The sequence below is a fragment of the Coregonus lavaretus genome, assembly GCF_964263955.1.
Source record: "Coregonus lavaretus genome assembly, chromosome: 2".
In the NCBI taxonomy this organism is placed as follows: Eukaryota; Metazoa; Chordata; class Actinopteri; order Salmoniformes; family Salmonidae; genus Coregonus; species Coregonus lavaretus.
In genome coordinates this window covers 16,744,394-16,767,331 of record NC_139989.1, presented here as the reverse complement: position 1 = coordinate 16,767,331, position 22,938 = coordinate 16,744,394, and the positions used below count along the sequence as shown (strand labels likewise).

General features: G+C 49.8%; 1 protein-coding gene across 1 annotated transcript in view; it reads left to right on the top strand.

Moving 5' to 3' along the window:
• LOC311100171 (protein scribble homolog) overlaps window positions 1–22,938 on the top strand; it is a 119,661-nt gene that overhangs the window by 59,313 nt on the left and 37,410 nt on the right. The window contains exons 2-12 of the mRNA XM_084140974.1: window positions 13,540–13,657; window positions 14,859–14,937; window positions 17,460–17,549; window positions 17,854–17,910; window positions 18,361–18,424; window positions 19,652–19,726; window positions 19,898–20,042; window positions 20,435–20,553; window positions 20,747–20,946; window positions 21,318–21,484; window positions 22,198–22,328. Coding sequence (XP_083997100.1) covers window positions 13,540–13,657; window positions 14,859–14,937; window positions 17,460–17,549; window positions 17,854–17,910; window positions 18,361–18,424; window positions 19,652–19,726; window positions 19,898–20,042; window positions 20,435–20,553; window positions 20,747–20,946; window positions 21,318–21,484; window positions 22,198–22,328 — 1,245 coding nt within the window. The remainder of the gene's footprint in view (window positions 1–13,539; window positions 13,658–14,858; window positions 14,938–17,459; window positions 17,550–17,853; window positions 17,911–18,360; window positions 18,425–19,651; window positions 19,727–19,897; window positions 20,043–20,434; window positions 20,554–20,746; window positions 20,947–21,317; window positions 21,485–22,197; window positions 22,329–22,938) is intronic.

Genomic DNA, 22,938 nt, shown 5'->3' with positions numbered 1-22,938 from the left:
AAAACTGTCATATATGTCTCTAGTCGAGGCAGTATACTATTACTGTACTCTGAGGGTAATGTGAAGCATTTCCTCTCTATGCTGTACTCGAATGCTGTGTCCTATTGGTACCCTATTCCCTATATAGTGCACTAATTTTGACCAGTGCCCTATGGGCAGTGCCCCAATGGGCCCTGTTCAAAAGTTGTGCACTAGTGGGGAATAGGGGGCCATTTGAGACGCAGCCTAAGTGTTGTTCTTCCAGTCTGAACCTGGTTCCTGAATGGCAGTGCTCTCTTCCTGAGGAGCCTGAGATCAGAGCGTCTTGTTTCCACACACACACACACACACACACACAGCCCCTCCTAGCATCCGTGTGTGTCAGACAAATGGTACCTGGAGACAGCCCCACAGCATAGACCTACCCCACAGCATAGACCTACCCTGCGCTCCTCCACTCCTGACTATCACTAAAGGGGGAAAGATGGACGACACGTTACAATGCAGCAACACATCTCCAGAGAGCGTGTTGAGAACCTGTTAATAGTGTGTGTGTTTACACAGGATGTGTATTTATTTATGTATAAAGGATGTTTGTATTTGTGTGAGTGTCTGTGCTTGTCTGCGGTACAGTGTATAAACTATTGTTAGTGTAATGCGGCTGTGTGTGTGCGCTTACCTGCGGTACAGTCTTTTGTAGAAACACCATTTTGTGTGTGTGTAACATGATCCTCTGGGGAGAGAGGGGGACACAGTGAGACATGGGGGGCTGTCAGCTGGGGTCTGCTGGCAACAGTACAAGAGAGGACACTGCCCTGCAAAGCCTGGTTGTTTTATTAAAGATCCACACACACGGAGAGGGACAAAACATGTTGTTCCATTCTCACAGAGGGCCAGGGGCCTGCCTGAGGCCTAGCAGGGGAAACCTAGATTGCGTCCCAAATGGCACCCTATTCCCTATATAGTGCACTACCTTTGACCAGAGCCCTATGGACCCTGCTCCAAAGTGATGCACTAAATGGGGACTAGGGTGCCATTTGGGACACACGTTAGGCTACGGCAGTCGGCAGCGGCTGGTCCGTGCTCTGCTCTGAGCTGATCACCAGATAGCATCTCCGGCTCAGCGAGCGAGTAACACAATAGGCTCATCGTAGAGCACCTATGAAAACAACACCATCAGACCAGCGGTGACGACTCCAGCCCAAAAATCAAGACTCATCTCATTGCTTTAGATCAGTGTTTCCTAATCAAACATCACTAATATGCCATGTCCCAAATGGCCCATGAGGCCATGGTCAAAGGTAGTGCGCTATATAGGAGATATTGCCATTTGGAACGCAAGGGAGAAAACGGTATGTCGCTGAAGAATGCAGTGTCGATGTTGAGGACACCACCAAGACTGGTTTATGTAGACTTTTTATGCTGTATCAGAAGGGCCAAAAGACCGAGAGGGCAGAGACCAAGGTCCGTTTCACTATGAACAGACGGACCAAAATGGGGGTGGACTACCTGAATGTCTCCAATAAGAAACACTTGTTTTCGTTTACGTTGCAAAACTTTTTGCTACGTTGTGCATTAATGAATAGGACCCAGCTCAGCACCTATCCAATGTGATGGTTCCCTAGACTAGCACAGCACAGTGAGCATTACAGCCAGGTTTGCTCTGTCAGCTTTGCCCAGGCCAGTCCAGTGACCTTATCTCTATGTCCACCTTCAGCCCAGAAATCCACTGTAGTTTGGGCTGAACATGCTTCAGTTTAGCTGACCTGTCACGTTTTGTCTTAAATCAAGGACTGACTACTTACATATGCTGTACTGGAAGCCACACACAGTGACAGTACACACAAAGACAAACTGTACACATTGTGTAGAAACACACACACAGCCGGAGGATTGCGTGCCGAGTAGAGGTGCATGATCTGTGACATGGGTAATGTGATTTATATATGCTATTTTAAAGTAAATGCATGTCTGTAATGTGTAAGCAAGTAGAACAGGCCATTAACGGTTTGTTTATGGACCCATGTGTACAGTAGATGTGTGTGTGTGTGTGTGTTTGTGTGTGTTTATACATACACACCTGCACTCCTTAGTGACACACAGGGTGTGTGTGGGAGGTTGAGGTTTGAGGAAGTAGAACGGTTAGGTTAATAGAGGTGAGGTCACTAGCATGCCAGACTGAACCGCTCAACACTGTCAACAGGCGAGGGCTTTAGCCTCGGGCTGAACCGTCAAGCACATACCAAGAGGGGGAACTACCTCATGGAGCACAGACGTGTTACTGGGGCCCCGCATCCATAAAGCGTCTCATTATGTATTGTGGGCATGAAAAAAACATGTATCTTGTGGTCAGTCAGGGTTAGTGTTCAAAACACGCAAGAAAGGCGTTTCACTGTACTTGTGCTGTTAAAAACTTGAAAATAAGAGAGCAACTCCCCTGTGGGAACTCCATTGTTTACCTTCCCTTCCTCATTTAATAATCCACCATTTCTTTCTTTCTCCCTCTGCCCCCCCCCCCCCCTCTCCTGTCTATCCCTCTCCTCTTCTGAGTCATTCCTGCCTTTTGTCCTCGTTGCGGTCTTTCAAGTCCCCCATCCCTCCATTTCCAGCCCATTCTTCCCCCCTCTCCCAGCCCATTCTTCCCCCCTCTCCCCCTCTCTGAATAATGGAGGAATCCCCCAGCTTAGCCAGTGGGAGGGGAGAAGAGTCGGCCGTCCTGTGATGGAAATCTTTGTATGGGGCTGGCCGCTCACCCTTTGTCCCCGTGCCAAGTAAAATGGAGGGAAAGGAGAGTGTGGTGGAGGAGCTAGGCCAGGGAGTGAGTGGAAAGGAGGAGGGGTGGTGGATGGGTAGGGGCTTCATTCATGTGTAGAGCTGGGGCTTTTGGTTTTCAGTCCCTGTGGAGCGAGGGGAGAGGGGAAGGGTACACAACGACCCTGTTGTAACAGCACAGAAGTGGAACTATTTAACTCACCGTTATTCCACCAGCAAGCTACAGGCAGGGCTTGGAAATAACTCTCCTATTATATACGGCAGGGGGGTGGGGTATTTGTAGTTGTCCACATACTCTAGGTCAGACCCGTCGAGAGTGGTGATTCTAGTCGGGTGGGCGGGTGCCAGCAGCGTTCGATTGAAGAGCATGCATTTAGTTTTACTAGTGTTTAAGAGCAGTTGGAGGCTACTGAAGGAGTGTTGTATGGCATTGAAGCTCGTTTGGAGGTTTGTTAACACAGTGTCCAATGAAGGGCCAGATGTATACAAAATGGTGTCGTCTGCGTAGAGGTGGATCTGAGAGTCACCAGCAGCAAGAGCGACATCATTGATATACACGGAGAAAAGAGTCGGCCCAATAATTGAACCCTGTGGCACCCCCATAGAGACTGCCATAGGTCCAGACAACAGGCCCTCCGATTTGACACATTGAACTCTATCTGAGAAGTAGTTGGTGAACCAGGCGAGGCAGTCATTTGAGAAACCAAGGCTATTTAGTCTGCCAATAAGAATGCGGTGGTTGACAGAGTCGAAAGCCTTGGCCAGGTCGATGAAGACGGCTGCACAGTACTGTCTATTATCGATCGCGGTTATAATATCGTTTAGGACCTTGAGCGTGGCTGAAGTGCACCCATGACCAGCTCGGAAACCGGATTGCATAGCGGAGAAGGTACGGTGGGATTCGAAATGGTCGGTGATCTGTTTGTTAACTTGGCTTTCAAATACTTTCGAAAGGCAGGGCAGGATGGATATAGGTCTGTAACAGTTTGGATCTAGAGTGTCACCCCCTTTGAAGAGGGGGATGACCGCGGCAGCTTTCCAATCTCTGTGGATCTCAGACGTTACGAAAGAGAGGTTGAACAGGCTAGTAATAGGGGTTGCGACAATTTCGGCGGCTAGTTTTAGAAAGAAAGGGTCCAGATTGTCTAGCCCAGCTGATTTGTAGGGGTCCAGATTTTGCAGCTCTTTCAGAACATCAGCTGTCTGAATTTGTGTGAAGGAGAAGCGGGGGGGGCATGGGCAAGTTGCAGCGGAGGGTGCAGAGTTGGTGGCCGGGGTAGTGGTAGCCAGGTGGAAAGCATGGCCAGCCGTAGCAAAATGCTTGTTGAAATTCTCAATTATTGTAGATTTATCGGTGGTGATAGTGTTTCCTAGCCTCAGTGCAGTGGGCAGCTGGGAGGAAGTGCTTTTATTCCCCATGGACTTTACAGTGTCCCAAAACTTTTTGGAGTTAGTGCTACAGGATGCACATTTCTGTTTGAAAAAGTTAGCCTTTGCTTTCCTGACTGCTTGTGTATATTGGTTCCTAACTTACCTGAAAAGTTGCATATCGCGGGGGCTATTTGATGCTAATGCAGTACGCCACAGGATGTTTTTGTGCTGGTCAAGGGCAGTCAAGTCTGAGGAGAACCAGGGGCTATATCTGTTCTTAGTTCTGTATTTTTTTAATGGGGCATGTTTATTTAAGATTGAGAGGAAATTACTTTTAAAGAACAACCAGGCATCCTCTACTGACGGAATGAGATCTATATCCATCCAGGATACCTGGGCCAGGTCAATTAGGAAGGCCTGCTCGCTAAAGTGTTTTAGGGAGCTTTTGACAGTGATGAGGGGTGGTCGTTTGACCGCGGACCCGTTACGGACGCAGGTAATAAGGCAGTGATCGCTGAGATCCTGGTTGAAGACAGCGGAGGTGTACTTAGAGGGTAAATTAGTCAGGATTATATCTATGAGGGTACCCATGTTTACGGATTTAGGGTTGTACCTGGTAGGTTCGTTGATCATTTGTGTGAGATTGAGGGCATCTACTTTGGATTGTAGGATGGCCGGGGTGTTAAGCATATCCCAATTTAGGTCACCAAGCAGTACGAACTCTGAGTATAAATGGGGGGCAATCAATTCACATATGGTGTCCAGGGCACAGCTGGGGGCTGAGGGGGGTCTGTAGCAAGCGGCAACAGTGAGAGACTTGTTTCTGGAAAGGTGGATTTTTAGAAGTAGAAGCTCAAACTGTTTGGGCACAGACCTGGATAGTATGATACAGCTCTGCAGGCTATCTCTACAGTAGATTGCAACTCCACCCCCTTTGGCAGTTCTATCTAGACGGAAAATGTTATATTTGGGGATGGAAATTTCAGAATTTTTGGTGGCCTTCCTAAGCCAGGATTCAGACACTGCTAGAACATCAGGGTTGGCGGAGTGTGCTAACGCAGTGAATAACTCAAACTTAGGAAGTAGACTTCTGATATTTACGTGCAAGAAACCAAGACTTTTGCGATTACAGAAGTCAGCAAATGATAGCGCCTGGGGAGTAGGAGTGATACTGAGGGCTGCAGGGCCTGGGTTAGCCTCTACATCACCAGAGGAACAGAGGAGGACTAGAATAAGGATACGGCTAAAGGCTTTAAGAACTGGTCTTCTAGTGCGTTGGGTACATAGAATAAAGGGGGCAGATTTCCGGGCGTTGTAGAAAAGATTCAGGGCATTATGTACAGACAAGGATATGGAAGGATATGAGTAAAGTGGAGGTAAACCTAAGCGTTGGGTAACAATGAAAGAGATGGCATCACTGGAGGCACCAATTGAGTCGGTCTCCGCGTGTATGGGGGGTGGGACAAAGGAGCTATCTAAGGCAGGTTTAGCTGGGCTGGGGGATCTACAGTGAAATAGTACAATTAGAAATAACCGAAACAACAATAACCTAACCATATTGACAAGGGAGAGAGGCATAAAGCAATCACAGTTGTAATTTGAGAGAGCTAAGACAACAGCTGGTAATGACGACACAGTTTGGGCTGAGGCTAAACATAAACAGGATGCAGTACCGTAAAAAGGAACAGTCCAGCAGACATCAGCTGTATAGCTGAGTTATCATAAGGTCCGGTGAACAGCAATAGGATAGTTCGGAGGTAGTTCGGGGGCTGCTAAAGCACTAGCGAGCAAGAGGCCACGGCTAGCGTGTGCTAGCGGGCCGGGGCTAGCAGATGGAATCTTCGTGGTCGACTGACTGACTGCACAACCAAATTTCGAAATTGCACTTTGTGTATTCTATTATTCTAACTCTGAACAATAAGTTGAGACCCCGACTGAGTTCCAAAATAAATTGTGAAATTGGTCCGTGAGCCTACAAAAGGGGGGCCTTTGCCCATCCCTGATATAGGGTGTCTAATCAAAAATCTTTTGACCAATGGGTAAAAAGTTAATTGTGTAGATACTCCTCTAAGAAAGCCAATGGTCCAAACCTCATATCTCTATCATAATCTGTTTATTGGAGTTATTACCCTTGTAGGATGGCCAAAATTAGGGTGACAGTCAATGGAGGCCAGAGGAAAAAGTGGTCAAAAATGAGGAAAATAGCATTGTCAGGTAGGTTGGATGCTGTGCGAGAATTAAGGCTAACTGACAGGCTCACCGTTGAACTGATCTTTCTTCTTGAGTCCGGAGAACATAAAACAATATAGAGTTAAGATAGATATTGATTTTGAGAGTATTTTCATATTTTAGTATTTTACATTTAATTCAGTACGTGTCATGCTAATTTTACTTTTTACGACCTGTGGAAACAACGTAAAATCCTCAAGTCGCTGTGAGAAAGCAGCACCGCTCTGTCAACAGAGCTTGGTGCTTATTGTCGGATGTATTAGGATATAATGTGAATGATATGTTAGAGAATGAACCCACTGAACGATTCAGAACATGAAGAATCATATTTGTCTTGGTAAAATGTATTTTATGACCTAAGGAAGTTAAATGTCATCACCAAAGTGTGTTTTCACCCACTCTGGGCAGAGTGTGTAGACATTAGGGGTGTAACTGTATTCGTACCGAACGGGGACCTTTGTTTGGTCCGCACTGTGAACATAAAAAATGAATACATAAAAAAAAAAACATTAGGCCTATATCTATGCCATTGCCTCAAGTAAATCTGAGCTGAAAAACATTGTAGGCAAGGGCCTCCTGAGTGGCGCAGCGGTTTAAGGCACTGCATCGCAGTGCTAGAGGTGTCGCTACAGACCCAGGTTCGATCCTGGGCTGTATCACAACCGGCCCTGCGTTGTCCGGGTTAGGGGAGAATTTGGCCAGGGGGGCTTTACTTGGCTTATCGTGTCCTAGCGACGCCTTGTGGCGTGCCAGGCGCCTGCAGGCTGACCTCGGTGATCAGTTGAACAGTGTTTCCTCCGACACATTGGTGCGGCTGGCTTCCGGGTTAAGCAGGCGGGTCATGTTTCGGAGGACACATGACTCGACCTTCGCCTCCCGAGTCCGTTGGGGAGTTGTAGCGATGAGACAAGATCGAAATTGGGGTAAAAAACAACATTTTAGGCTATTCCGTTAAAACAACTAGAGCCTATGTGCACGTTGTAATATAAATTATAATCTTAACTGGGGAATTTCAAACTATCCTTTTGTGAGGTGCAGCCTGGAACTAGTTCTGTACGATGGTGGGGTCGATAAACCAGAATTGGAGGATCCTCCATCGTTTAAATCTCCAGTTTGTGAACATTTTGGGTTCACGGTAGATTAGGCTCTGACATTAGGGTTGTGGATAAAACGTTAACAGTATATCGCCACTGCTCAACAAAAGTAGCCTATGCAGAGTGGTATGTCACAAGTCATCAATGCGGCATTACAGTCATAGAGCCTACATGTGTGGCAAAGCCAGTTAGATGATCTAATCAATGGAAGAGGCAATTAAAAGAATGGTATTAAAAGTTAAATGAGAAGGATATGCTACAATGACCAAGAGCCAACAGCTACTTAATAATATGAATGGAGTTGGTGTTATTTGTAACTGTAGGATAAGAAAGTGCATGCAGCCTCAATTAGCCTAGTTACCTTAGCTAGCTAGCTTAGCTAACTAGCTTCTCTCGGTTTGATGCAGTCAAGACGGGTACTATGTAATATATTAAATAACCTAGCTATGACACGCTAGAAGTTAGTCTACTAGCGCGAGTTGGCTTGGTATGGTTGGTTGCCGTCTCTCTCCCTGCTCCCTGTGTCACTCGCTCACAGTACACACAACACAAGGTCCCTCCTATGCCTGCTAGTCTCTCCCTTTTGCTTTATCAGCTCTGGTTAATAAAGTAGCTTACAAATGGACTTTTCTGCTGCTTCCCTCACACATTTTTGGACTTGTGAAGACCTCTACTTGAGAGGCCCTGTCTCAACAGACAATGGCAGGAACATTGTGAATGCTGTCACAGAAGCTGGACTTGGGCCACTGAAAGGGTGCTTTTTAGTTTTGCATCTTTTGCCAAATAAACAAAAAACGTTGACATTTCCTTTTCCTGCTGAAGTGGGACCCCAAAACCGCAACACGTACCGAACCGTGGGTTTGGTGAACCTTTACACCCCTAGTGGACACCCTATATTATATTATGGATCACATGAATCAACTTAATTTAAGTCAAACGCATGCTTGAAATATTGGACTGGAGAGAGGGGACACAGGATCTGCATCCCAAATGGTATCCTTTTCCCTTTGTAGTGCAATACTTTTCAAACGTAGTGCACTATGTAGGGATTTGGATATGCCATTTGGGACGCATACATGCTTTCACATGCCAGTATCAGGCACCTGTTGAGGTTCCTTCAGAGACAGTGTTTCTCTACTCCTTCTCTTTCCCCAGTTAGCACCATTCTAGTAGTACTGGAAGGAAACCAGCAGTACATTAGTGTTTATACCACAGCAGACTGCACTGGTGCTATGTATAGAATAATATGAGTGCTGTCAAGACATGAGGCCTCCTATTCAAGTGACTGGCCAAGTTACTCACTCAACCAAATCCTCCCAGAGCTGCTTTTCTCTTCTCTCCAGCCGGGGTCCTGAAAGAGGAGGCCATCACAAAAGCATTTGTTCCCCCTGCCGCTCTCCCTCCAGCCCCGTTCCCCTTTTTTCTGCCCCTCACCCCAGCTGTGTGTTTGTGCGCGTGTCCAGTGTGCACGTCAGGTGTGTGTGTAGAGCTAGGATGTGATCAGTAGAGTGGTGGAGCAGTGTTTGGCACTGGATTAACTAGGAGATGGAGGAGAATTACTAGAATAGACCACACCATCCAGTGTGGCCTCCACTCCCTGATGAAAAAGAAGAGGCTGAGAAACAGAGAGGAAAATAAAGAGGGGGAGGGGTTGAGAGGGATAAGATCAATGCAATTCCACTTCCTCCTTCCTCCCCGTAGCCAGCTTGGAAAAGTGTGTACAGTAGTCCCATTGATCAGATGGTTGAGCACTTAGTTAATTCAGGCCAGAAAGGCAATCTCAGCCAATGTTGAAGAGACTGCTTGAACTGTGCCCCACTGATTGGTCAGTATTTCTGCCATAGAGATTAACCTATCAATCTCTCTGGTTTTTCCACTCAAAATTATGTTGATTGCTTGTCTGGGCTCAACAGTGAATTAGAGTTTCTCTAGATTCATAACTTTAGGGCAGCAACAGGATACTACAGAACAGCAGACCTGTCTGGGATTTTCATGAGCCTTTTAAACATTACGTGTGTGTGTGTGCAGTCTCTGTGTGTGTGTGTGTGTGTGTTTGATTGGAGAACGGCTGGTGGCTAAATGGAGTCACTTGACTGGAACACTGAAGTGTCTGTCTGTGTCCCATGGAGCTTCAGCTCAGCATCGCACCTTTACTCAACACACATACCTCACTCTCTTACTGTATGTCCCTGTCCCTCTCTCCCCCTGGTAGTTGTGGTTCACTTTTGGTCAGGGTTGTGTAAGGCAAAGTCTGGGGTGTTTCACTAGGAAGCAAACGGACCACAACAGGGAGGGACTACCTGAATTTGTCCAATAAGAAACTCCTGTTTTTGTTTTCTGTTGCAAACGGTGAGCACTAATGAATACATGCCAGGTGTGAGCTTTCTTCTTATGGGCTGCCAAGTAACCTCACCGCTAACTTGTGCTTGGAAACGACCGTGATCGTCAACATACTGACACACACACACACACACACACGTCCCCTGCGCAGCACCGTTGTGGCTGCTCCCCGTCTTCCTCATTAGGTTACGGGCCTTGCAATCTCAGGACACACACACTCATTTCTCCCCGTGGATTCTCCGCTCTATTCAAGCACACATAAACACACACTAAAACAAAACAAGAACCAACGCTCGTACACATAAACACACAAATATGCACATTAACAGTTCTCCTCCCTCACCTACAGTAGCTACTATCTAGCCTAACCGCCCTTATGGTAATAAGCCTCTGTAAACCGTACAAGCTGTGTGTATACTGGTGGATAAATAATTGCTCATGCTGCTCTGTCAATCTACAGTAGGAAAACCCTGGCAAAGTACACACACGCTCGCACGTTCAAATGAAATTGGCTGTTTTTATGGCTGCCTTCAAGGAATAACAGTCTCTGAGAGCAAGGAGTCTCACCCTCTTTCAACATCACAGTCGCATCATTCATCCAATGTTTGAGAGCTTTTTCATTGGACTGACATAAGACTAGGTCTACCACTAGATTACTAGGTCTACCACTCTAGTTAAGGTGAGGACGTGAGGCTGACCTGCTTTATAACTAAGGTGAAGTTGCCCTTAAATGCTGATCTTGGGTTAGTTTTGCATTTTCTGCACTAATGGTTAAGGTTAGGATTGGGAGAGGTGAAGCTGATCCTAGATTTGTACCTAGGGGAAACTTCGACCCGGGGCGTATTTTTAAGTCAGTGCCCTCTGCTGCCTCAGAGCACATCTACTCTCTCCCCTCCCAGTTCTACCCACCCCTCACTCACTCTCCCTTCTTTCCTTGAGAAAACATCACTTACAAAGGGGGTTGTAAAAGAAATCCCCACTCACCAAGTTGTAAAGGAAATGTAGCTCGCTGGATTTCACTGAAATGCCGGCTTGCCCAACTGACGGCGTTAGGGCACTACACACACACACACACACACACACACACACACACACACACACACACACACACAGACAGAGTTGTTGTGTTTGATTTACGTAGCGAGAGGTGTGAGTGAATGCAGGAGACAGGGCAGGGTCAGTAGCTAGGGGTACAGTAAATCCTACTGTCCCTTCTCATTTAGGAGTTCATGGACAAGTTGTCCTGACATTGGCATAGCATTGTTTGCTGAACTAATATGGCTGAATGAGAGCCACAGAGCACAGAACATGAAAATGTGTGTTCGTATTAGAGTTTAGATAGTAGACTATGTCCAACTCCATTAACTTTTTCCCATTTCATGTTCTCTGACTTGACTCAGGGATGGGAGTTTTATGTAGAAGCACCGGAGAGGAGACTGTATGGCCATGGTGTGGCTGCGTTGGCTGGCCACTCTGCAGCAGACTGAATGGCCGTCTTTGTCAGTGGCGCATAATCGTCCGTTCACCGGACTGATTGCATTACGGCAGGCCAGTCTGCCCTCACTGACTGGGTTCTGGAGAGACTGTCCCAAATGGCACCTTAGTTCCTATATAGTGCACTACTTTTGACCAGGGCCCATAGGAATAGGGTCCAGGGGAGGAAGGTATGGAACGTATCAAGAAGCTTTAATCTACATTGTTATGGTCTCGCATGGAGGAGTCTCTTCCCCCTCCACTGTTTTGGTGTCTCCTCTCCTGTTGTCCTGACTCAAGTGGTTGATATGGGAACTGTTGAACAAATGTGTCCATCTGTCTATGTGCCCATTAACTTAGTTGACTCCTGTTGAATGTCTGTCTGTCTGTTGGTTGGCAGAATACGAAGAACTGTGTGTGTGTGTGCAGAAGTCCCTTGGCTCTAGGGTAAACTGTTATGCCAGTGGCAGGCGTCTGCTCTCTCTGGGCCTGTCTTCCATCTGGGCCTGAGCTGCAGGTCACATGGTCAGCCGGCTCCCATTTCCTCTTCCGATCACCTGATACCGGTCAACTGCCAGATCCACCGTACGCCACCACCACAATTCTCCCTGCCAGCTGCCAGACCTGGCCCTGCCGCACGCACGCACACACATGCTCACTCACTCGCGCACACACACTCACTCTCCATCACGCGCACACACTCCTTGGTGAGAGAGTGCAGCTCACCACCCGGTACCAGCCAAAGACAATATATACTGACTAAGAGAACAGGAAGCATTCTTCTTCCCTCTGGCAGTGTAATTGTAGAGCTGTCTTCTAGCATGTCATATTGTCTGCATCCCAAATGGCACCCTATTCCCTACATAGTGGACTACTTTCTTCCAGAGCCCTATGGGCCCTGGTTAAAAGTAGTGCACTATAAAGGGAATAGCATGGCATTTGAGATGCATATATTGTGTGTCTACTCAATTGCTGCCTGTCGGCCAGAAACACTACAACATGAAGCACAAAGGGAGGCCTCGATTCACTCAATCGATATGCCTAAGAACGTTTATGCAACTTCCCCTAGAGACAGGAGTATTGCAGTGGAATTGTGAAACATCTTGATTGGTTGGAACCAGTTAGCAATTTACAAGATTTTCACGTTAATCATGTCTCAAACACAAACTGATGCCTTTCACTCAAGGGAATCCAATATGTCACATTAAGTTGAGTCTGTCAAGGTAGATTTTTGGTTCAGGCCCCATGTCTTCTGATGACTTGGAATGCATTCTGATTCAGAATCATGGATTCCTGTCTAAGAATCTGAGTTCCTTCACATTGTCCTCATTGCTCCTTCCACCATAGTGTCTGAGTTTCTGATTGCTATGATGCCCTCATTGCCCTGGAAGACACTGGCCCTCTGTGGCTGCAACCTCAGGGGGATGATTGAGTAGTTAATGGCTGCATAGTTTGGGACCTGTTCCCTGTGCCTGCCTGCCAGGCTGTGTAGCTAGCAGCAGAGGACACACCGCCTGCCCGCCCAGCCGCCCGGTGCTGCCTGCATGCTGGAGGAATGTTCTGAATGCCGTACCCTACCCTTCCAACAACCAGCCTCTTGTGAAAATACTTGGCAACGCAGCCCGGCCCCGAGCAGACCTCTCCTATCCAAAGCCACTGTTATTTGTCCACCATTGCCATGGTGACACAAGGAGGGGTTTAGGGACATGCCGATGGAATCGGTTCAAATAAATCCTAGGCCTATTCTGGTAAACATACAGGGATGGGTGTGTAGTGGTGTAGTTCTGATCAAGTGTTTGCAGCCTGTGGTTTGACAATGTCTACAGAGTGTGTTTTGAGGGGGTGATGGAGTGGAGAGAATTGAGCTAGAAGAAATGCTGATAAATTGCACCTTGTGCACTTCATCAAAAATTCAATAATCTAACTTTTCTGGTGAACAGCACAATATAGTCGATTGAGCCCAACCCTTTGCATTTAGGTGCGTCTCCAACTCTTTGATCTCATTGACAAATGTTGAGTTGACTGTTTGGGTTTAGCATATGTGCTGCAGTTTGAAGTGTCTTAACCCAGTGAAGTTTAGATATGCCAGCGACTAGAACGCTTCGATGGAATGGGGGGCTCATCTGGCCAGGTAAAGTCATATTCTAAAAGGGAAACGTTGATGGCATTTTTCGATGCACAGGTGCTCTTATTTATTAAAAGCTGACGAGTTCCGAACACAATCTATCTTTGTCAAAGCTTTTTTGTTGTCCTAACCCAGTGTTTCTCTGTGTCTGTTCAGCCTTTCTTCAGACTTCTGAACCTGCGGAAGCTGGGCCTGAGTGACAATGAGATCCAGAGGCTCCCTCCTGAGGTGGCCAACTTCATGCAGCTGGTGGAGCTCGACATTTCCAGAAACGGTTAGGACACACACACACACACACACACACACACACACACACGGTCGGTGGCCCCCTCTGCTGGGGTCATTACCCAGTTTCAATACCAGCATATTGCATCCATGCATGCAAATTACCACCATGAACAGACAATTATTTTAACGCCCAACTAATAAATAACAAATGCTGCTTTGGCAAGCATGCTGCAAAACACCACTTTCAGAGAACCAGGAAGAAAGTAAGACCTAGAACAAAATCCTGCATTCATGGGCAGACGAGCTTAACCCCCTCCTGGCCTTGCCAGCCTTGGTAGTTAAACACGGACACGGAAGGGCATGTAAGAAAAGTGATCTGGGCTCTAAACCTTACATACCCCCCTAGAAACCAATGCCAGACGCTCAAGTCAATTACACTCTCGATTGTATACGTCAAACCGATCTCAAATGTTTCCTGCTTTGTTTAGTCCTACCGTATTGAAATCTGCAACTCAGAGCACACACACACACACACATGATAGAAGTAGTCATTGCCCTCTGTGTCCTTGCTGTAGGTATCACATAGTGGGGTGACAGGGAAGGCAGGATTGATATGAGACATCTGTCCTGCTGCCACAGACCGACTGCATCAGGGGCAGCCAGCTGAACCAAGAGCTGTGGGAGATGTGGCCTAACGACTTACTCCATTTGTGCTCTGCTACTGCTGCCTTGGTTCTATTGCCCAGGAGACTAACACACTAACCAGCCTCCATGTGTCGGACCAGGCTCCTAAACCTAGCATGGATTTCATATCCTATGTATAGGTTAGGTTAGTGCCAAGTTCTAGCATTATATGTACATCTAAGGTTCAGATCCAGACCAACCTTAATGTAGTCTCCCAGAGTGTGTTTGCGTGCACGTCAAGCGTTTGAAATGAGGGTGATAACGTTGACACTGACTGTTACTTGAATGTCTGATCATGTACAGTAAGAAAAGTAAGGTAATTATCATCAGTCTTTTCGATGGGAACAGGTGAAGGGGTTTCCCTTTTCTCTTCATCCTCCTGTTTTCTGCCCGAACCATCCCTGTTCTTTGTCCACCTCTCCTCCTCTCCCCTCCTCATCCCCAGCCCATCTGCTAGTGATTACAAGGGAGGGGAACCTGAAATGGTGTGCTCTGTAGGTATGTGACCCCGCTGTCTGTGTCTATCGTGCTGAGTGTGCTCCCCCCGCTCTCTCTCCCCGCAGACATTCCTGAGATCCCCGAGAGCATTAAGTTCTGCAAGGCGTTGGAGATTGCAGACTTCAGTGGAAACCCCCTCTCCAGGTTAGTGGATCAGTCCAGGGCCACCAGGGCCACCTCTCCCACCCTCTCACTCTCTTTCCCCCTCTCCCCCTCTCTCCCCCTCTCGCGCGCCCTCTCTCCCCCTCTCGCGCGCCCTCTCTCCCCCTCTCGCGCGCCCTCTCTCCCCCTCTCGCGCGCCCTCTCTCCCCCTCTCGCGCGCCCTCTCTCCCCCTCTCGCGCGCCCTCTCTCCCCCTCTCGCGCGCCCTCTCTCCCCCTCTCGCGCGCCCTCTCTCCCCCTCTCGCGCGCCCTCTCTCCCCCTCTCGCGCGCCCTCTCTCCCCCTCTCGCGCGCCCTCTCTCCCCCTCTCGCGCGCCCTCTCTCCCCCTCTCGCGCGCCCTCTCTCCCCCTCTCGCGCGCCCTCTCTCCCCCTCTCGCGCGCCCTCTCTCCCCCTCTCGCGCGCCCTCTCTCCCCCTCTCGCGCGCCCTCTCCCCCTCTCGCGCGCCCTCTCTCCCCCTCTCGCGCGCCCTCTCTCCCCCTCTCGCGCGCCCTCTCTCCCCCTCTCGCGCGCCCTCTCTCCCCCTCTCGCGCGCCCTCTCTCCCCCTCTCGCGCGCCCTCTCTCCCCCTCTCGCGCGCCCTCTCTCCCCCTCTCGCGCGCCCTCTCTCCCCCTCTCGCGCGCCCTCTCTCCCCCTCTCGCGCGCCCTCTCTCCCCCTCTCGCGCGCCCTCTCTCCCCCTCTCGCGCGCCCTCTCTCCCGCCCTCTCTCCCCCTCTCGCGCGCTCTCTCGCCCGCTCTCTCTCCCTCTCGCCCGCTCTCTCGCCCGCTCTCTCTCCCCCTCTCGCCCGCTCTCTCTCCCCCTCTCGCCCGCTCTCTCTCCCCCTCTCGCCCGCTCTCTCTCCCCATCTCGCGCGCTCTCTCCCCCTCTCGCGCGCTCTCTCGCCCGCTCTCTCTCCCCCTCTCGCCCGCTCTCTCTCCCCCTCTCGCCCGCTCTCTCTCCCCATCTCGCCCGCTCTCTCTCCCCCTCTCGCCCGCGCTCTCTCCCCCTCTCGCCCGCGCTCTCTCCCCCTCTCGCCCGCGCTCTCTCCCCCTCTCGCCCGCGCTCTCTCCCCCTCTCGCCCGCGCTCTCTCTCCCTCTCGCCCGCGCTCTCTCTCCCCCTCTCGCCCGCGCTCTCTCTCCCCCTCTCGCCCGCGCTCTCTCTCCCCCTCTCGCCCGCGCTCTCTCCCCCTCTCGCCCGCGCTCTCTCTCCCTCTCGCCCGCGCTCTCTCTCCCCCTCTCGCCCGCGCTCTCTCTCCCCGTCTCGCCCGCTCTCTCTCCCCGTCTCGCCCGCTCTCTCTCCCCGTCTCGCCCGCTCTCTCTCCCCATCTCGCCCGCTCTCTCTCCCCATCTCGCGCGCTCTCTCCCCCTCTCGCGCGCTCTCTCGCCCGCTCTCTCTCCCCCTCTCGCCCGCTCTCTCTCCCCCTCTCGCCCGCTCTCTCTCCCCCTCTCGCCCGCTCTCTCTCCCCCTCTCGCCCGCGCTCTCTCCCCCTCTCGCCCGCGCTCTCTCCCCCTCTCGCCCGCGCTCTCTCTCCCTCTCGCCCGCGCTCTCTCTCCCCCTCTCGCCCGCGCTCTCTCTCCCCATCTCGCCCGCGCTCTCTCTCCCCCTCTCGCCCGCGCTCTCTCTCCCCGTCTCGCCCGCTCTCTCTCCCCGTCTCGCCCGCTCTCTCTCCCCGTCTCGCCCGCTCTCTCTCGCGCTCTCTCTCTCTCTACCGCTCTGTCCCGCTCGCTCTCGCTACCGCTCTGTCCCGTTCGCTCTCGCACTCTCTTCCACTCTCTCTCTCCTCCTCTGGCACTACCCCTCTCGCACTCTCTCTCGCACTCTCTCTCCCCCTCTGGCACTCCCCCTCTCGCACTCTCTCTCGCACTCTCTCTCCCCCTCTGGCACTCCCCCTCTCGCACTCTCTCTCGCACTCTCTCTCCCCCTCTGGCACTCCCCCTCTCGCACTCTCTCTCGCACTCTCTCTCCCCCTCTCTCTCGCACTCTCTCTCCCCCTCTCGCGCTTTCTCGCACTCTCTCTCCCCCTCTCGCACTCTCTCTCCCCCTCTCGCGTTTTCTCTCTCCCCCTCTCGCACTCTCGCGCTCTCTCTCTCCCCCTCTCGCGTTTTCTCTCACGTTCTCTAGCACTCTTCCACTCTCTCTCTCCCTCTCCCCCGCTCTCTCTCCCCCTCTCGCGCGCTCTCTCTCCCCCGCTCGCGCGCCCTCTCTCCCCCGCTCGCGCGCCCTCTCTCCCCCGCTCGCGCGCCCTCTCTCCCCCGCTCGCGCGCCCTCTCTCCCCCGCTCGCGCGCCCTCTCTCCCCCGCTCGCGCGCCCTCTCTCCCCCGCTCGCGCGCCCTCTCTCCCCCGCTCGCGCGCCCTCTCTCCCCCTCTCGCGCGCCCTCTCTCCCCCTCTCGCGCGCCCTCTCTCCCCCTCTCGCGCGCCCTCTCTCCCCCGCTCGCGCGCCCTCTCTCCCCCGCTCGCGCGCCCTCTCTCCCCCGCTCGCGCGCCCACTCTCAATCCTGTCTTCCCTTCTGTCCTCTCATCACTAGGTTGCCTGATGGTTTCACTCAGCTGCGAGGGCTCGCCCACCTGGCCCTTAACGACGTGTCACTGCAGACGCTGCCCAACGACATAGGAAAGTGAGTACACACACCAACGAAATATGTAGACCCAACCACCTTATATGAATGGGTATTTGAACTCCGACACAGGTTTCCTTCTTGCTCTAAACATTTGAACTCCTCGTTCTGTAAAATGACAGACTTTGGTAAAGGCCTAATTACATGACAGTGGGCTCTCAGACAGACAGACTGACTGCTCTGAGTGACCAGATGGACGAGGCCCATCGCCATGATGGACGAGGCCCATCGCCATGCCAAGTTAACCAGGACCAACAGACGCCCCATCTGACTAACCTCTTCTCCTCCTCCCTCTCTCCTGCAGCCTGGCCAACCTGGTGACGCTGGAGCTCAGGGAGAACCTGCTCAAGTCCCTGCCCACGTAAGTGCCCTCTTTAGCCTGGCATAGTTCCCAGCCTCCCGCCATGCTAGGAAAGGTGGTTATTTCCTAAAAAGGAGTTGTTGCTGATATGACTAGTGATTTGAAGCACAATAGAGTCCTCAGTCATCACTAGTCTATCTGTTCACTAGTAAACCGCATTAGTAGCGCCCTTCTCTATGGATGCAGTTGTTGTGAGAGGGACAGATTGTAAATGTGTGATTGCTGAATGACTAGCTTGTCGTGACTGTGTGTGTGATGATAAACAATTAGCATATCTGGTCCTGACTGTCCAGATGTCGTCTTCAAATACATTCTTGATGTATTTATGTATAGATTATAAATATATTCTAAGACTGAGTGTGTGTTTAAACAGACCGTGTGGTCTGGGAGTCTGTGCAGTAGTCACCATTACTTCAGTGTTTCTATGATTTAATTGATTCTCTTATCCAGGTCGCTCTCTTTCCTGGTGAAACTGGAACAGCTTGACCTGGGCAGCAATGAACTGGAAGTGTTGGTAAGAACAAGCTCTAAATGGCTCCCTATATAATGCACTACTTTTGACCAAAGCCCTATAGGGAAAAGAGTGCCATTTGGGACGGTGACTCTATGTAAAGGATTTGTGATATACTGCATGACAATAACTCACATTCTCAACATGCTTTGAGGCCATACAAAATATACACACCCATGACCCTGTTTTATGCTGTACTACAAAAACACATATCTTAGCTAGAAGCTGGTCAGATATACAGCCCACGGGACATACCAAACCGGAGCATACACCCTGAATGTCCAGCTTGTGCGCACACACACACACACACAACATCACACCGCCAAACACCCGTCTTACATTTCCACCATAAGAACCCATCTAATCCACATATTTAGCCCACAAACAAACCCAAAGGCTTGGAGCAGGTCTGTTGGACATCAGGGCCCCTGCATGCTATGGATGCGTCCCTAATGGCACCCTATTCCCTATATTGTGCCCTAATGCACTATAAAGAGAATACGGTGCCATTTGGGACGCATCCATAGTGTATCCTTAAGTCCTGTTTGTTTGAGCATGGGAACGCCTGCCTGGCTAGCCTTCTCAATGGGACAGGGTAAACAGTGCCTGTTGAGCTGACAAGGGCGTAGGCTGAGCAAACAACCTGACGTCATGCTGCCGCCTGACACCCTGCCTGTTATACTGTACACTGCTCAGCCCTGACAGGCATGCTAAGTCTTTAATTTAATGTATCACTTAAATACAGTCTGGGGTCATTTTACAGGTTTTGTGTTCTCTGGGGTTGATAACTAAAGAAGCCCAAAGTGAATTGCCCCTCAGGGATAAATAACGAATTGGAACAGGACCCAGGGCATCTTGTTTTGGATAGCAACATGCTTTGTTCTGTTTGGTTTATGGGCATAGCCAATGGGTGCAGTGTGTGGGTGTGCATATATGATAGTTTGTGTTTTCAGGTGAATCTTGCTCCTTTCCACTGCCATTTGGGGACCCCGGAGTGGAATGGTGGTATTTGGGGCGTATGATGTGTGTTTGTGTAGCCCCCCCCTTCCCTTACCAAGTGCTGCATATTTAAGTGGATGCTGCATGTTTGTTCCCACTCGCTCTAGCGTGCATTGGCTCAGAACACCTGATCGCCTGGCCTCGTGTCACAAAGCAGAGCAACGATAACATACATCATGCCCTCTGTTTACCTTTCTTCTCTCTCTCTTTCCCTCTCTCAATCTCTAACAGCCAGACACTCTTGGTGCTCTGCCTAACCTACGGGAGCTGTGGTTGGACCGCAACCAGCTCTCCTCATTGCCACCAGTGAGTACAGTCCTGGCTTATCGTCTATGCCCATCTTATTCGCTTAGACTCAGAACATTGCTCAGTATGAAACCCATCACATCATTTTAGTGAGAGTATTCACACTAAAAACTCCATTGCTGTGTGTGTGCCTGTGCCTGTGCCTGTGTGTGTGTGTGTGTGTGTGTGTAGGAGCTGGGGAACCTGCGGAGGCTGGTGTGTCTGGACGTGTCAGAGAACCGCCTGGAGGAATTGCCCTCGGAGCTCAGCGGCCTGCTGGCCCTCACTGACCTGCTGCTCACACAAAACCTCCTGGAGATGGTCCCCGACAGCATAGGTGAGAGGGAGAGGGAGGGAGAGAGGGGCAAGGAGGGAGCCTTATTCACCTGAACTGGTTTACACAGTAGCTTCATTATCAAACTGAACTGACTTTTAAAAAGTACTTTAAGGTGTCTGCTTTTTACCAAGTACTGTTGAATAAGTAGACCCATGGACATTATCGTTGCTTGGATTCAATTGAAGGTAATGCACTTGACTCATAAAGAACCACACTGTCCCCTACTGGGGAAATAATGCCAGTAAACTGACATAAAGGCTTGCTCATGTTCATTAGGAAACAAACGGATGATAACTGACTGAACACGTTTTCATTTTCGGTTACAAAACATTTTACTACGGTATGCGCTAATGAATACGACCTGGGTGACTCGATGTTTGTTGTTTCTCCAGGCTCTCTGAAGCAGCTGTCCATCCTGAAAGTGGACCAGAACCGACTGACCCACCTGAGCGACTCCATAGGAGAGTGTGAGAACCTGACGGAACTCGTGCTGACCGAGAACCTCTTACAGGTACAGAACCACTGCATTTATAACCCGTCTTAGAACCACGGTTCTCAGGTTCAGAACAAATGTACAGTACTGTATGTGCCTTGGCCGGGAGTCTTGGCACACATGGCCTTTTAACAACCCCCTTGAGATGCATTATTTTTAATATCCATGAAATGTATAAACTTTGTATTATTGTAAATGTTTAATTCTATAGACTCTGCCTCGCTCGCTGGGCAAGCTGAAGAAGCTGACCAACCTGAATGTGGACCGCAACCGGCTGGGCGGCGTGCCCGATGAGATGGGCTGCTGTGCCAGCCTCAACGTGCTCTCCCTCAGGGACAACCGTGTGGCCAAGCTGCCTGCCCAGCTGGCCGACGCCACCGAGCTCCATGTGCTAGACGTGGCAGGGAACAGGTAACCCCGTTACACCCCCCCATATAGGTCCCACAACTCAGTGGTGTTGGTACACTTCTCTCTTGTAACATATCTAGTGACTCCACTCCTCAGGTAGTCTGAGCTCCTTCGCTTGATCCTTTTATCAAGCCTTACAATCCAATAATAATATAATAAATGCCATTTAGCAGACGCTTTTTCCAAAGCTACGTACAGCAGGGCATGCATACATTTTCATATGGGTGGCCCCAGCAGGAACTGAACCCACGGTCCTGATGTTGCAAGCGCAATGTTCTACCAACTGAGCCACACCAGATTTATTCTTATAAATCAGAATAGTACTTTCCATATGTTGTGTCCATGTTGTTGACGATGTTGTGTGGTGTGCCCAGGTTACAGAACCTGCCATTTGCCCTGGCCAACCTCAACCTGAAGGCCATGTGGCTGGCAGAGAACCAGTCCCAGCCCATGCTCAAGTTCCAGACGGAGGATGACGAGAGCACCGGGGAGAAGGTGCTCACCTGCTACCTGCTGCCCCAGCAGCCCTCCTCTAGCCTGGGTGAGTTAGCCCTACACCTACACCATCATCATCTTCATCATAATCTTCTTCTTCCTCCTCTCTCACTACCTCTATATAGCGCTCTGTTCTCCATCATATCTTTTTCCTAGGCTATTTGCTATTTACTGACTTTCTTTACCTCCTTCTCTTTCTTCACTCTCACTGCATATCCTCTTTCCATCACTTCCTCTAACATAAGGGCTACACAGTAGGTGTTTTACCTGCTACACTGGAAGTGTAACTTTTGACTAGCATGAGCAGAGCGCAAGCCACTTTATCCATTGTTCTGGGGTGCGAGCTGTGCATCGAAATCTTGAAAATAAAAACCAAATCCTGGAGCTGTGCCGCTTACGCCAAGGTTTCATTGAAATGAATAGGAGTGTCTCACGCTTGGTAAAAGTTACACGTCTAGTGTAGCAGGCCAGGAACACCCATTCACCCCCTGCTCTAAAGATGACTTTCAGTCCAGTGATGATGCTCATCTATCCTGATATCTTCTAATGTTAACTATTGGAAGTGTAGCCTGTATTATAACCCAGAGTCCTTCTCACTCTCCTGTCACTTTCAACCCAGATATTCTTACAATCACTTCTCCTAACATCCATTCATCCCATGTACTACAAAAATCCAGTAATTAATTATCTTGTTAGTTGTTGGAAGGTTCTACCTGTTTTGTAACCCAGTCCCTCTCTCTATCCTGTCTCTCCCTACAGAGAACCTGCTCCAGAATAGTGTGGACGACAGCTGGACAGACAGCAATCTGAACCGTGTGTCAGTCATCCAGTTCCAGGAGGAGACCACCAAGCAGGAGGCGGAGGACGACGAGGCGACCGCAGAGCGCAGGGTAAGAGAAATCAAATAAAATTGTATTTGTCACATGCTTCATAACAACATGTGTAGACTAATAATGAAATGCTTACTTATGGGCCCTTCCCAACAATGCAGAGAGAAATTATAACACAAGTAATAATACACAATGAGTAACGAGACAATTAATACACTTTGTTTTTAAATACATTTTGTAGGTTATTTTGACACTTTATTTTGACAGTTATGAAATGAGAGAGGGATACAGGCAGGCGGGAGAAACCGTGGGGATTGAACCCCGGTCTCTGGTAAGGAGCTTTGTTCATGTGACTCCTGCACTGCACGAGCCAACACATTCTAAAGTGAAGCACTCGATGGCTGGCTCAACTTAGCTTCCTTGTCCTTTCCTTTCCTACTGTGACCTCTGATCTGACAGGGCATGACAGGTGAAAGTAATATGATGGAGAGGCATCCAGTCAGACAATCAGTGGCAGACTCCATTCCAGTCATTGTTTTGGCAGATCAGTCTGATTTACTGATCTCTGTGTCACAAGTTGGTTGTACTTTGTCCTTGGGTTTGATTTACTGTTCGCCTGAGGAGTACTGTCTGTAATTTACTGTCTGTAGATGAACTGTCAGTCTGGGGA